The sequence below is a fragment of the Sipha flava genome, unplaced genomic scaffold (genome assembly GCF_003268045.1).
Source record: "Sipha flava isolate LNK unplaced genomic scaffold, YSA_version1 36_pilon_pilon, whole genome shotgun sequence".
NCBI classification, from domain to species: domain Eukaryota; kingdom Metazoa; phylum Arthropoda; class Insecta; order Hemiptera; family Aphididae; genus Sipha; species Sipha flava.
In genome coordinates this window covers 3,893,674-3,911,102 of record NW_020273076.1, presented here as the reverse complement: position 1 = coordinate 3,911,102, position 17,429 = coordinate 3,893,674, and the positions used below count along the sequence as shown (strand labels likewise).

The 17,429-nt window shown below is 31.4% G+C and overlaps 1 protein-coding gene across 2 annotated transcripts in view; it reads right to left on the bottom strand.

The window, feature by feature from the left end:
- LOC112687878 overlaps nt 1-17,429 on the bottom strand; it is a 97,422-nt gene that overhangs the window by 53,303 nt on the left and 26,690 nt on the right. Inside the window, exon 2 of one of the 2 annotated variants that reach the window (XM_025560844.1) lies at nt 2,164-2,301. In XM_025560844.1, the coding sequence (XP_025416629.1) occupies nt 2,164-2,301 (138 nt within the window). Of the gene's footprint in view, nt 1-2,163; nt 2,302-17,429 lie in introns of those variants that run through there. The other variant, XM_025560845.1, reaches the window with a different exon arrangement.

The window sequence follows — 17,429 nt, the reverse complement described above, 5'->3', positions numbered from 1 at the left end:
TATCAACTGTCATTGGGTTGTTAAATAATTCAAATTTAGGTTTCAATACATTAAAATCTTTAAATCGTGAATTAAATTATATTATTAGGTAGTTCTTTGATCATTTTTTTTAAATTCAATAAAGCAAATCGATTGATTTTCAATTTTTTTAATTTCTTGACATGACGGAAAATATGTAATGTCATTGTTTTCTAATGCGTTTTTAAATATTTCTAATTTTTTCCGAAAACATTCAATATTACTATACAGTTGACATATATTTTGTCCTCTTCCTTGCAGTTTTAAATTTAAAATATTTAAATGAGATGTCATATCAGTAAAAAAAGCAAGAGACTTCACGAATTAAATACTTTGTAAGTCTTCAAAAAACTATTGTCCAATATTTTTAGATTTAAGAAATTCAAAAATTTCACTTATCAATGCAAAAAAAAATGTCAAACAATTTCCTGCACTCAGCCATCTTACTTCACAGTGTAACGGAATAATCACCATACTCACTCTCCATTTCTTCTAAAAATCTAATAAATGTCTTTGAGCTTTATTACCACCACGAATATAATTAACAATGCTTATTACTTTTTTCATAGTTTTATTAATTTTAACAAACTTGCCACAAAGCGCTTCTTGGTGAATAATCCAATGAATAAAGAAACATTTTAGCCCTATTTGCTTTAAATTTCCTACTATACCAGTTGCATGCCAATCATAGCTGGCGTACCATCAGTAATTATACCAGTGCATTTGTTAAACGAACCAAAGTCTAAAATCATTTTTCAATTAATCAAATATATCTATACCCTTTTTCCAGTAATTAATGATTTTATTTGAAGTAATTTTTCATGTATATTAAAATCTTATGACGGGAACTCCCGTCATATTCTTACGTTTTATAGCATTGCCATAAACTATAAATATAAAATGTAAAATTTATACGATCATATCACGGATTTTGTTAAAATATTATTGTGACTTTAATTATTAATTAATAAAATAAAAAATTAATTTAACTTTGGGAGGCCAAAAAAAAAGGCATCGAGGGCCGCATGCGGCCCGTGGCCCGCGAGTTGGACCATCCTGTCGTAAAATATAAAAAGTGATGAACATTGTCAATTTCACATCAGATTATGTTTATTCTAATAGCGATTGAAGTTACACATTAATTATAACCATTGAATTAAATAAATTATTCGACAAACTTTTTGTCTATTTTACTTTACAGTAAATTTAAAAAAATTCAGTAAAAACAGTAAATTTAAATTCATCGAATTTAAACACAACAAGAATATAACGTAACAAAAACATTATAAATTCTTATTTATAAAAAAAAAATGTTTATGATAAATTATAATCATTATACGATGTTCATATTTAATGAAATAAATCATACATCGTGTATAGGTTTAGAAATAAGTAATTTACAATATACAAAACAGTTAACAATAAGTACACAAAACGATATTCAGATACATTTCTACGTTATGGAGTTCCAAGAATAACATTTTTCAAATACATCCATACTTAATTAGTAAGTCAGTACCATGAAATACAACACGTAAATATTATGGGGGAAAAAAACAAAATATATACGTGACAAAATGTAATTACAACAATCGATTTAAAATAATTACATAGGAAAAGAAATATTATTTACACTTGATGTTGAAAATTAAAGGGGCCATTAAAAGTTTAAATACTGATTCAACCGTTTTAACAAATTTATTCTACCTTTTCATGGTAAGACTTGAACCCACTTTCATTCTTTTCGCCGCCACTTAATGTCGCCTCAGGAAATACTACCACCGCACTGCGTCAGTAGCACTTCCATTATTTCACTGTTCAGAACTTCAACTGTTACATATGCTACTTCGGAACCCCCTATCTAAAGCCGCTGCGTTACTCAATTAGAAAGAACAAAAACGTTTCTAATGAAACACATAATAATGTTAGTAGCATGTTATACTTACGTTGGTGAAAAATGTGAAAAAAAAACAGTATACAATTATTATCACCGTAAAGCGTGTCTAACAAAAGAACTTCATTAGAAAACTGATTTTTGACCAAGAACAAGAGGTTCTTAATCAGTGGGGGGGGCCAAAGACCCAGACGTCTTTTTTTTTCGGTTCCACCAGTTACGAACAAGAATCATGCATACGAAAAGGATACGATTTTTAAAGCTTCGTCTCTGTACCCGTGTACGTTGCATTCGACGCCTAAGTCCACGGTACCCATCATGTGGTGCGGAACTCCATCGGTCTCTTCCTCTGTCGCCTTGTTGGTGGCCACGTCCAAGCCTTTATATACCTGCAAGCAAACACGTCAACCTATCAGCAATACGCAATAACGTTTCTACCGCGATTCGTTTATTTTTTCACCCTTCCGTCGCAACATCGGTACATTATATATAGTATATATATATATATATATATTAAATTTCCTGAAAATAAACGCGTCTATGCGGCTATACTATATTGCGTACGGACAAAGTACGTCCAGTAGTAAGTCGTGCGAAAACAAGGTCTTATGTACGAATACGCACGCGCGTAAAAACTCAACAGTAGTAACAATGGTCGTAAGAAATAAAAACACCCCAAGCGTTAAAAAACAAAAAAAAAAAAAGATGGACAGACGATACAGGGAAGGTTTGAGTTAGGTTGTAGCAATGCAGAAAAATACAATGCAGCAATGAAAACGGGCTGATGGAAGGAGGGTGATATGCGCATAATACTATATTGATCCGTCTGGGGAAGACATTATGTGCGTGCGCGTAAACGTGCGTTTGTGTGCGGTGTCTGGCTGTCGGCGTATAGACGGCGGCCACCGCCACCGCAGACTTGTTGCGTTACAGTTGGCCATTGCTTGAGTTACGCCGTGATATTTACCGACTGCACTCTGCTACCTATCTCCGTTCATCCAACTGTGAGGTAGGTTAGGAGGTGACAAAAATTTTAAACATCCCCATCCGTACCACCCATATTGCCGTTTTGTTTTGTTTACCCCATGGTAAGTAAATCTTCGGTATTTGTTTAAACCGCACACGGCAACTATTATTATTTACTCCTTCCGTCGTGTTCATCAAGTAAACATTTTTTTAACGTCGACTAAACTTCTATACACTAACGGGTCATTCATTATTAATGCATGTGTTTATATATATATATATACGTGAGAAATAAAAATACGCTTAGAATAATCATCAATGCCACACATAACATTTCCACAGGTTTGTAAAAAACTATTTACTCGACTGATAAAATAAACGAATAAATGTATAATACTTAAGGCTGTAAAAATATAAATCAAACAATAACTTCTCACTTCGATTTCATAAGTATTTTCGTTCTAAATTCAATAGATTTTAGCTACAAAGTAATACATACACTCTATCCATTCAAATTGTCATTTCATAGTTGTAAAAATTAGACAAAGAGTCTATTCCTGTACTGGTTTCAGTTGTTTATAAATTATGTTGAAAATATTTTTAGGTATTGTAAATTATTAATGTTTGCTGATGATGTAAAATTATATATGCCTATTTATTCAGTTGAAAATTGTATTAAATTACTAATAGATTTAAACACATTTAGTTTATGGTGTTCAAATAATAGTTTAGTTATAAATACTGAGAAATGCTAACAAATTTCCTTTTCTCGAAGTTATTCAAAATTAAAATATCAATATAAAATAATTTAGAATCAAAGGTATACTAAAAGATTTAGGTATATGGTTATCAAATGATTTATCTTTTAACCAAATCATAACTACAACCTGTAACAAAGCTACTTATATACTTGGATTTATAAGACAAAATTGTAATTCATTTAAAAATATATCTTTTTTAAAATATAATATTTTCCCTTGTTCGCTCTAATCTTGAATTTGGTTCAGTTATTTAAAATCATCAAATAGGTTTGATTAACAAAATAGAACAACTTCAAAACCGGTTTCTTCAGTACTTACATTCAAGTTAAAATACATTTTTCTCTTGATCAATTAGTTCATTTTGATATTGAAACTTAAAAGCAAAAGATTTAATGTAATCTAATAATTGAATTTAATCTTGGTTACATAAATTATTAAATTGACAAAGTGATTGTCCTAAAATACTAAGTCGAATACTCCAAAATGTTCTCTCAATTAATACATGTGCAATACATTAATTTTATATATCATACCTATCGCCGAAACCACAGTAAATTTGCTCCACAAAATATAATGATAATTTAAGTAATTTAATAGATAATTTTGTTTATTTTTTATGACTATTTAGCTATGTTAAAATTACTATTAAATACAGTAATTTATTGTATTGTATAATTAATCATTGAATTATATCATATTGTATTGCATAGTTATTTACTTTAATTGTATATTAGTAACAAATTACTATCTTAATTAACTTGTATTTAAATTTAAACACAATAAATATTGAGCCTAATTAAGCGCATATTGTTATATTATATTACATTAATATCTATTATAAGTATATTAAATAAATAAAAATTTAATAAAATTTAAAAAAAAAATTTAAAAAAATGTAAAATAAAGTTTTATAAAATCGTGTTTAATAGCATTTTCTACTTTTAAATACATAAAAACATGTATATACGTTTATATATCAGAATATAATACGCGTTGTATGTGTATAAAATCGAATTTCATCAAGCCGACGGTTTCTAATGGTTAGGAAGCACAATTTTTCCGCTGACGCCCACATGAAATACGTAAAATATTTTACTTATTTAAAATAGTTTCCCACGATGTGTATAAATAGTTTGAATTGATAGACAGGATAATATTTAGAACATATATTAACACTACATAAACGTTGAAAATATAGATTGATGTAGAGAATATAGGGTTACAAATAATATTATCTGTACTTAAAAACATCAGAAAGATCAGTTACTAAATCGGTTATGTTTGAAGTTGTATTTATAATTTTCAAAATCTTATTTTTAATTATTTTCAGATCGTGAAAAACGGTTCATGATTTAGTGTGATTTTTTTTTAACATAGAATATATCAATTTCTACCGATTAAAGAGATATCAGTATCAATTGAAATACCGATGGTTATTAACAACACATACTTGTGATGTACCAATAAATTTTTATAGACTACAAAAATAAAAAATATTATTCAAGTAATAATAAAAATATAAAAATATGTCATACATTCTATTTTAATTATTGAACACGAATTAAAAACAACATATTAAATACATTTAATAAAATCTTTTTGTACAGTACATAGCAGTACGTTAAAAAAAATAATGGGACAATAATAGGTTGGCACGCAAGCTATAAAAAATATAATATTACGAGTACACACTGGATAACCATGTAGAATATAGTTTGTTGTACATCGTAGTATTGGACTGTTATACTTGGAAATTCCTAAAGGGAATCCATATCTTTATACGATCTAAATTATTATAAGACTGTTTATTAAATTACTATCAGTAATGCAGATGATTTACGCGAGACGTTTATCAAATCAAAGAATAATATATATTGCTGTGTACGATTGTATACAAGATGTTAATGTACAATGATACTTAAAAAAGCTCTGAAAAGGTTGAAAAAATCCAATAATCGACTGCGTGAGATTATTTTAGGCCTTATTATTATTCAAGCATATAGGATTAACAATATAAAATTAAAAAAAGAACAATGTCTTTCAAGATTATAATAAAAGAAATTAATTTTCAATTTTTGTACCAAGTGCATAAGTATATGAAATATTCGGGGAAAATTAAGACTAATGAAAATGTATCAAGTACTGAGATAGTGTCCGTTACGACTGTATGTACGTATGATGTATGACTATATACATACGTACTTAATACTCAGTACTTAAGTTGTGATACGACTTGTGCGGTTTCGAAACATAAATATAATTTATTCAACCTATAAGTCAAATAAATATTTTAAGCGACTAATTTATGAACGTGAGTTTGTGAAACGCAACACATTTACATAGCGCAACTGATTAAATGTTTTATCATTAATTAGTTATAATAACAAGGAACCCTCGCGTAATCATCACCGTATATGATTCTGTTACGCACGCATAATTTAATAAATGTTTCTGCGTTTCGCGATACATTCAACTTTTACAGTTTACAGAAATGGAAACGCGTATTATCAAGCAGTACACATCGACATACGGAGTCGAATAGTGCACACGTTCAACGTTTACAACATATTATATTAAACGAAACTAACTGCAGTAAGTCGTAAATTGAAAACAAATTATACTCGGAACGATTTAAATACGCGCGCGCACATACACACAAATATCAGGACAAAATAATATTAAACATGCAGCTAAATTTATTTTAAATATTAACTCTTTGAAAGTCGAGTGTATGCAACACTTCGGTAACACGGTTTTTTATTGGTTAAACAGTTGCCGTATATTATATTTAAAAACGGAACGTGCTCTAGAAAATGCATTTCACACAGCAACAAAGTGTAAAAAACAAGTCTCGCAGGAAAAGATAAGAACGCGCTTGTAATAATGTAATTTTACCAGTCGCATACTGGAGTATTACGGTGCGCGAGACGTTAACGAGTGTTGATGCTGTGGCGCGCGGGAGTCTATGAAATAAATTCGAAGGAACGCCATACGTTTCGCCTTGATCTAGGTCGGTCTCGTTATTGCCAGGAGGATAAGGATTGGTGGAAGGGGAATGCCACGAAACGCCACCATCTGTTTGTATTTTTTATTATTTACAACCGGTAAAAAAAAAAATGAAGGAAGAAAAGAAACAAATAAAAGAACTATCGGTCGGAGACGGCGGCGGCATTGATTTTTTCTTACAGCGACTATAGCAGATTCGTCGTTGTACATGACGATGAGGGTTAAGGTCACCGTAAGTAATTAGTACGGTCACTAGCAACAGACACAACTCATCGACGGCAGAATATATGTATTGCCAGTTGTGGGTACATTTTATTTTTACTGACAAATCGTCTTCAACGAGTAATTTTTATTGGACCCTTGGACTCATGTATTACAATACAATAGCGATTATTAGGATAGTAATAAAAAAATTCGCTAATCAGCTCTAGTTATAAAATATCTCAAAAAATATCGTTAACTCGCACCTGAAAAAATGGCGTCAATTTTAAGACTAACGATCCAAACAATTTTTATACGAAAATAAAAATATATACGGCTTGTAATAACGTAATTGATAAGTATACGAATGCAAGTATGCTGCCTAGTTCTTTAGCCGCAAAGTTTGAACGTACTCGATTTTGCGAAATTAATCTAATAGTGTATACTAGCAGATACGGAGTTAAATATTAGTGTTTTCCCCATGTAAGTTATATTTAAACGGAACACATGTATAGAAGACTATTTTCTGAACAGCAAGTTAATCAATAATTGATAGCACCACACAGAATATTCGAACAAGACAACATTTTAATTATTTTCTGTAAAATTATTTCTAAGGCGTGTGATCAAATGCCATGTACCGATAATACAACACGTCAATATCTAAACAAAATGAAAACAAATTAGGTCAGACATTTTAGATATGTATCGGTTTTTGTATTAAATGGTGGAAAGTCGGGCTTTTCTCCATATTGGATACATTCTGAGAAGCCTAAGTTGACATAATAACATGAACAATCGTTAAGTATGTTTTAAATGTATTTTTTATGTAAATTTATACACATACATAAGGAATGAATACACAATAGGAATGATAAAATTAATTTGAATTACAATCTTCTATACATGCATATACATATATTTTATATATACCACAAAATTGAATAGGTTTTTGATTTTTATAGAAATTTTACCACGTTAAAAAATGCTAACCCACAAAACAATTTTATCAATGTTTTACCAATATTTCTTTAATTCCAAATCTAAAAAAAGAATACATGGATATTTACACAGGATTTTACAATGGAAAGTCAGAACATATTTCTAATTAACCATTGTACGCCAGTCATGATTTTTAATTGATAAATCAATTTATACTGGTGAACATTTAAATAATTCTAGGGCTAAAATAAATATTTTTAAATCCAAGATTTTTTTTTTATACAATAACATTTATGTTCATGGAAAAATATTTTAATATAAAATCAGAATTTAAAAATATGAACTTCAACATCAGTTATTACGCTTTACCAGTGTACAGTATAAAAATACCAGTGTGACGGATTTTCAATTAAATTTTATACAACGCTACATGCTGTTATACCCGTGTCTAAAAGATTAAATTCAATTACAAAGGCTTCATTGGGTGGTTTCAGCTATAATATAATAATACAATTATAATTAACATATAAATTAATCGTATACTCCATTAAAAGGCTTTTAACTACTAATCAATTATAACCGTGCAGTACATATGAAAACGTTTATAAAAAGAAAAAAAGAAAGAAAATATATTTTGACACGATACCACATTAATAACCTAATTAAAAACGGATCACTTGGTAAAATGTGTGTTAACCCCGTTCAGTATAAATAGCACATCACTATTCGCATTCGCTATAACTATTTATTAATGATAGATTAATGACATATTTTCGTGTACATACCATATATTATATCATAAATCTAAATAAATATTTGAAATTAAACTATTATAGTAAAAAAGCACATATATTTTGAGGATTTGAAGGAAAAAAATTGGCAACCAATTACTGGGATTTAAGTTTTTTTTTTTATTTTTATTTTTTTTATTGCTTTACTGAAATATCAAACTTGATGTAATATAACAAAGATAAACGTTTCGCGTCCGTTAAGATTAAAACTAATCCCGTTCGTGCAATATAGATTTTAAACGACAAGTACAAATGACCAGACATTTTAACGAATGCCACCGCAATACGTGTAGAGAGTAACCCGTCCAAATACTAATTAATGTATTTAAAATATACATAAAATATGCCACCACAAGTAATAAAACGCACACGCATCTAACACCGCTGCTCGTCATCGCTCTTGTAATTAATTAAGCGCTGTGCACTGCGTTTCAAAACCCATGGAAACCCTTTGTTTCGTAACTACTACAACTTACAAAGATGAAAATAAAAGAACACAAAAATATGTACACACAGTCATATAAGATATCGATACTAAATCAGAAGACTTAATTAATATACACTAGACACTCAACTTATATACTATTCCAAAAGAATAAGAAAATTTGAAATAACTCTCAAAAGGCTATAAAAAATAATTATAGTTAAAGGATTTTACTATTGAGAATGCCATTTAGAGTAGGAAGATTAAAAATATATCATATCTAAAAATTAATATCCGTAAGATAATGTTCATTAGTACATTCACATTCCCGAAATCGAAGGCTACAATGCATGGCTCTTCAATGCAACATCTTCAAAATTCAAATTGTGCTGCATGAGCTTAAACCATAAGACCAATTGCGGCTATAGTTTACTAAAAATAGCGGGAAAGAAAACTGACGATCCCGAATTTGTCAAAAACTTGTATCGGTTGGGGCACGCTTCCATTTTTGAAATGTATCCACACAAATAAATAACATTTTGAGGACATTAATTATGAGACATGACATTTTTTTTTAGCTCTTAGACTCTTAATGACATATAATGTGGGTTCCGTTTTGAATGAAAATATTATATAAATATTTTTATTTTTTTTTTACCGCCTTGAGAGTTATTTCAAATTTTTTCATTTTACTGAAACACTCTCATGTATGTAAAAACATCAGGCATAATATGTTATGACATTGTACATTTATTTATATACGATGCGTAAGGCGTGCCCAACGCGAAAATCGTACATGGGGTGTCAGGGGGCGCGTCTGATGGGGAACGCACGATCCAACGTAGTACGATGAATGAATCAAATATCCATGATTTCTGAGGCTATAACGGTGTATTTACTATGGTTATAAATATGGGTACTTGCGCGAGTCACGCGAATTAATACAATCAAAACGTAATAGACAGAAATAATGGTTTCTGGTGGACGGTCCGTGACAAAGCCGTATCTAGAAATTTTTTTAGGGAGGAGTCCAAAACATGTATATTGTAATTTTATTAAATTTAGATTTTAACTTTTGATATTTGGTCAAAGATAAACAGAAAGAGATTTAATCTTTTTTTATTAAAATTAATATCATATTTTCATATGATATGATATAAAATTAAAAGCAGTCAATGATTAATTGGAGCTTAAGTCATTTTTGACTGAAAATATTTATGTTGGTATTAAAAATAAAAAAGTATTTTAAACATTCGTAAAATATTGAAAAAATTTCGGGGGGGGGGGGTCCAGACACCCAGGACCCTCCACCAGATACAGCCTTGGTCCATGACATATACACAGACTCAATGGCGGTGCATGTCCCACCGTTCTAAATTCCCCTCGTACGATGGATCGGAAATCGGGTGTCGCGATGACGGTACCGACCGCTGTCCAGTGGTTGATTGGAAAAATGGTCGCCGACGGCCGTCATGATAACGGTCGCGCGCGGTCCGCGTCAGGGTGGATCGTGGTATATTCTAAACTAAAACTGTGGGTAAACAGTAGTGCTCTGCAAGATCCAGTCTAGTACGGTCCTAACATACAAAAGCTATTGAATCGTCAGTCCAGTCCTCAGATCAAATGCATTATGTTCAGTCCGGTCCGGTTTAAAAAAAAAAAAAAAAATGAAAATCAATCCGATCCCATTCATGGAACTTAAAATCTAAATACAGATATTGTTATGTAAACAAATAAAACGAAAAAAACCTACAAATTTAGATTACTTATAAAGTCGGGTAGTCCGGTTCAGTGTAATATTAAACGCATCATGTGGTACGGTCTGGGCTAATACAGACTGAACCTTCCGACCGGTCCGTAAACAGTCCAAAATGTTTTAACATCAGACCGACAGTCCGGCCCACGGTCTACTTAATTAAATGTTATTTAATTACTGGTCCGATCCGGTCTAAAAAAAATATGAAGCCGTCGATCCAATTTCGGTCTTTGATTAACGTTTAAGTGTGATCTGGTCGGACTTCGGTCCTCTGGTAAAATTTGAAGTCCGGTTTGGTCTTTAAAATAACGGACTGTGCAGAGCACTAGTAAACAGGTAAAACGCAAACTGCAACTGACGCTGGTGACCAAAATACCACTTGATTTGTGTATACAAATATATATAGCAAGTATACACTACTGTTGCGATATTATACTTAGTGTGAACGCGCACGACCATAACATTAAAACAAAATTTATATTAGCCCGTGCCAAGTTTTCATACTTCTCACTTCTCGTACGCGTATTATTTCTAGTCTAGTGATCTAGTATGGCAGACTACGTATTCACCATACATATTACGTATAATATGGCTCTAAATATTTATACGCACATACATATAACTATAAAAGTAACACACACACACATCGGTTTAGAGGATACCTATATAAATGCGCCATATCCCGCACCGCATTCCCCTGGTAGAACATGAAAGGTTTGGTAATGCCATTTTTTTTTTTGTGCTAAAAATTTAAATATTTGTTATAATATATTATTATGAACTTAAAGTTTAAATATATCCCACTACCGAGCAATCATAAAAATGCAAACTATACAGTATATATAATATATAATTATAAGTATCTCGCAATATTATTATTATTATAACTATTATATAATGACTCAATTATCCAAAAAGAAATTTTAACAGTTATACGAAGACGATTGGCGATTGTCACTTACGTTTTTATTTTACATACACATACATATTGACAAAAGACTATTTGCGTAGAAGTATTTTTTTTGACTTTTACAATTAGCTGCACAGTCTAATAATTTATAGAAAATAATATCTTTTTACCATCAGCCGAAATCAAATTGTTGGGTTTTGAGACAGTGTGTCGCAGTCGCCAACGAATGAACACAATTTTCGAAGTCCACTACACTATTTTCTCATGCAAAAGTAAATTGTTAAACTGTCTAGTATCCACGTATACTGAAAAATATGAATAGTTATAAAAAAAAGTTATAGACAGTTCTAACAGCATTATTACATTAAAATGACACAAACTCTAATTACTACGTGTATATTTACTATATATGATATTTTATTGAGTGAATATGACATTTTTTTAAATTATACAAAAAAAATGAAATTAACCAATTTTACATTCACTACTAATATATGATGAGAACACCCATAATAAGGAGACTAAGTACAAAAATGTTGATTCAATAAAGGTGGACTTCAATCAGTTTTTTCACGAGAATTTTTAAAAATAAAAATAAAAAACAACAGTCCAACATTATAACGATATAATAATCGTTATAATAGTAACATCTGAATATTAGCCTCAGCATAATAATGTGGGAAACAATTTCGTTGGACGATGTCACAACATAGAGGATCTAATAAGTTTTAATAAAATACATTTTTGGAAATAGAAATATACCATACAAACTTAAAAAACTAACAGGGATTTACAGAAGAAAAAAAATATATTAAACAACTCACATTCAGTATAATAAACGTCACATTATTTTATTATAAATAAATATATATAAAAAAAGCTTAAATTCTGTTTTAAAAATAATTAAATCATAATGGTTCATTAAAAATTGCTAAATACAACTGAACTTTTTTTTAAACATACACACTACACTAATTAGCTAATTACAATAAATTATAATTTCCACTACATTTGGTACGATAAAAATAATTACATGAAAAAAAAAATTTACGATAAATATGTACCTAATAATTGTTAAGTATACAAGGAAAAATGAAAATAATAGAAATTAATTTTTGTCCACCGTGGCGACGCAAAATATGTATCTCCCACACTTATCAAACATTACATAAGTAGTATTAATGTTTATGTGTACACTACGTTTTATTAACAACTTATTCAGCTGAAAATGTTGCAACACGTTTCGCTGCACACAGTCACGATTTGTCTACAACGGCATTCAATAGAACAATAATTCACACGGGTATGGTTGCAATCAGTTGAACGGTTCAATATTTCCGAGCAATTTGTTTCATTGTCTTTTCAGCGCTTTCGAATAATTTGGTTTATAAACTTTAAAAATTCGTATAGTCCGATAGTGTGTAATCTATAGCAATTTTATTTGTTATTATATCCGATATCCTTTATTGTTTTCTCATTATATTATCTATATATACTCGTATCTAACCAATTACAATTCGGCAAAACTAACACAACATTATATATTGTAAGATTTGTAAAACTGTTAAAACTTGTAATAGCATATGATACGCTATATACGCTATAAAATTGAATTATATTATTTAAAAAAAAAAACTTAAAAATCATCGATAAATAATAAGATTTATTATTTTATCGACAAAACAACAAACAAATGCAATGAAATCATTCATTTTCATTCGTGTTTAAACCAAAATAACAAAATACTAAAATAATATCAAATTTTTTTTTATTCCATAGTTAATTAAATACTAAAATATTAGGTATTACCATTAATAACAGTTAAAAAAAAATTGATCAACAATGATTAAAATAGTAATACTAGTACACTATAGTTGTATATTATCGGTAAATAATGAAATATTACCTTGACATCGCTATTTTTGACCTGTTCTTCATTGAACAATTAACACAGATCTAAGAAATAAAGTGGACAGAAAAATTATATAAAGAGTTAAATTCTGAGGTACTCATCTCAGTACAAAATAGTATTATTCCAAAATACATATTGTGCACAATATAAACAGTAATAGTCACCAAACATTATCTTAACTCGAAAGTTTTGTATTATACAATTATTACTATTACTTAGAAATATTTATGCTCTGCACTTGGTATGAATTAATTGTTCTACTTTATTTACTATATGGTTAGTGAAATGACTAGTGCTAACCCCAAACTTCATCAAACATCATTATTGACTATAACATACGATGAACTATTCTGAACGAAGTCGAAATGATATACTTAGCTCCCGTAGTTGAACGTGTCTTCGAATTATAAAAATACGGGGTTTTCTTGTTGAATATCTAGTTGATACTGTTGGTAGACAATATACTAATAACGTAATGATATTCAAGTGAATTCGAAAAAAATTGACTTTTTGAATACATCGTTATTTTTTATTGACAAAAGATTATATTTTCTATACATTTAAATATGTTGAACTACACATCTACAGGGCCGGCTCAAGATATAGGCGAGCTAGACACCTGCCTAGAGCGGCACTTTAGTAGGGGCAGCATTTTCAAAATTGAATCGTAATTTTTTTTTAGTTCTATCGGTGTTTTATAAGAAAAATATTTAAATTGATTCATTAATGAAAACCACTTACCTATATAATAAAATAATATTGTCTAAAGTTATTATATTACTTTATACGAAACCGATTGAAACCCGCGAACTGGCCGTAGCAGAAGGGTGACGAAAGATCCCTACGCTTCTGGCGCAATTCCTGTGAGAGCGCAAAATTAAAATCTTGCATTTAATATTAAAAATTACAATGGTCAATGTCGTATATTTTGTTTATAAAATCTTTAACATCCTTCATATTAATTAAAGCAATCATTGAAAATAATATCTAATAAGCATAATATTTTTAAATAAAAAATACATAAGAGCGCAATTTGAAGTTTCACCCCGGGTATAATGTTTGGTTGCTACGGTACTAACTTTATATTACGATCTACGCTGGGCGTTTCAATTATTCGAAAAATATAAATAACCACACAATCACTTCCGCGATTTCCGATATTCGCGATAGTGATGGATTAGTAATAGTTGTAGAAATAAATTAAAAATAAGTCTTTTTACACATAAATTTATACACAAAATAAAAAAAATTAAACTTTTTTTTATGTAGATATGTCACATAAGAATTAGGAGGAGGGGCTAAGTTAAAATAAGAGCTCAATATTTTTTTAGAGGCGGCAAAATCTGATTTTGCCTATAGAGCACTATTTTTGCTTGGACCGGCCCTGCTCATATAAAATATTTTTGACCACAATAATTCATAAAACGTGAAAAAAAAAAAAATTAGCAACATCAGATTGGATCAAACTGTAACGCGGTCCGAACTGTCGTCACGATAAAAACAAAAAATATCGTTACCAAGTTGTTAACGTGGTAACCGATGACGAGATAACCGTTCTCAGAAAATTAATTTATTACACAATATCGCATCCACTGTAGCGACGTTTGAACTGTAATTTATCGCATTGCACAGAATCGTCGTCGAATCGTTAAACGCATTCGGCACAGTTTCCAATGTCTTCGACGGCAAAACGCGGTCGTCTCGTGTACGACGTGAACAGCTCTCGCGCAAACGGAATTTTTTCTGAAAAACCGATAGTGGAATCCATCCGACCGCGACGTTCGCCCGGAACAGGCGTTCACTACGGTTCTTAAAGCACAACGTATACACACATCGCATGCGTACGTGCATCGGTTGGCGAAAAACAAAAAAAATAAATAAATACCATAACGGCTCATCGGCATAATAAAACGCGCGCGCCGCAGTCGACGACCGCAAAGTAAATTGTCGTCTCGTCCGAACGCAAATTTCTCGTGACTTCCATTGTTCGCGCGCACCAAGACGGCGGCGGCATGATTTATAGACGAATTTGTTTTTTGTTTCCTCCCGTTCGATTTCGAACGCGAGCGGTGGCCGAGAGTAGCGAAACGGAACGGCGCGGGGGAGGGGGTCCCGGACGGCGGCGGCTGCTGCGATAACTGGATCGGCCGTTCAGGAATGCGACGAGTCCGTACGGACGCCCGCCCACCGCACGCCGCACCGCTATCGGCGGTTTTTTTTTTTTTTTGGCAATGTCGTCGGACACGACGGGTCACGCCGCAGCCGGCAGCCCAGCCACAACCGGTCCCGGCTTGCGGACCAGCATCGGTACACGCCGGACTCGCGCCCGCCGAAGCGTACATTGTAGTTCCATTCAATTTTTGCGCGCACGAATATCACTCCCCTCCTTCCTCCTCACGATGATCCTCGTCCTCGTCGATCCTTCTCCTGCACCGACGGCGAACGGGCGCGCGCGCACCTCTTGACGTCATTTCGCGCGGGCGGCGGTGACCGGTCGCCGCGGCCCAGTTTATTTTTATCGCCACTCCATTCTTGTTTTGTTATCATCGATTTTTATTTTTATTCAAATGACCACCGCTCGCAGGGGTAACCAAAAAGCGTGTCCTTGAAACATATCTCGCGCACTGTTGACCAAGGTCATTAACCGGACGTGTTATTACGTGTACCCATAAGCGGTCGAAGCCCTTTTCGTGGCCACCGTGTACGCGGCGCACGGTACGTACATAGTAATGTCTACTTTAGTACATTCTCATTTAGCGGCACAACGCGTTACTGCGCATCTCAGAATTCCACAAACGTATGATCGACGCGCCGGCAACGAACCAATAACAAAATCGATATGACCAGGAAAACACAAAGTTCGCAGCCCCACGAGCGAATCGCTACGAGAGCTTTTGACCGAAATAATGTTCCCAAATTTTGGTGCGATGATCCTTGTGAAAGATACCGGAAATCAACTTTGAATCCTGATGATCTCCAATTAAAAATAACTCTATTCTCGCCGAAAAGCAATAATAAATGTAACGATTTTTTCTTATTATATCGGTATAAGAAAAATGTATGCTATACGAAACTAATCGGTTTAATAAGAATTAAGATTATCGATTCAAATGTATCATATTTTAAATAAAAATGAAGGAACACTTTTCAAAAAGTTTTGAACATACATAGAAACGAATAAACTTAAATTATTGTAGTCACAAACGATGTTATTTCCCTACCGGATTTCACTAATGCAATTACTATCAACAATACGAATTTTATTTAACCAAAATCTGAGAAACTATGACTTCAAATATTATTATTTTCTAGTAGGGATTTTCTACTTGGTATTTAAACCTTTGTACAATAGATTATATTTTTATACACAAACGCATAAATTAAAAATCAATCAAGAAGAAAGCCGATAGAGTTACATATATACAACGCATACAACAAATAAACCATCTACTAATCAGAAAAACAAACCACCGAGAACTTCAGACGTCGGCATGCCATATATATTTTTTTCCGTTATAAGAATTCTATTCCATTTAAATTTAAATTTTGATCATTCTAAAATATGTGTCCCGTTAAAAGTTTAACATTCATAACATGTAATTTGTTTATTCGTAAAAGCAAAGTAAATAAGCAACGTAAATATTTAAATAAATAAACGCGATTTGATGGATTTCTTTGTTCAGTAGTTTTTAAATTAGCCATAACTTGAGTTACTTATCTAGGCAAATAAACTTAAACGAAAACAAAAATTTTAAGCTTATAACTCGGCATATATGTTAAATAATATTTTTTTATGGCCATAAATTTTGTAAGGTGTTTAAAAATATATGCATTGAAAACTATTTGTG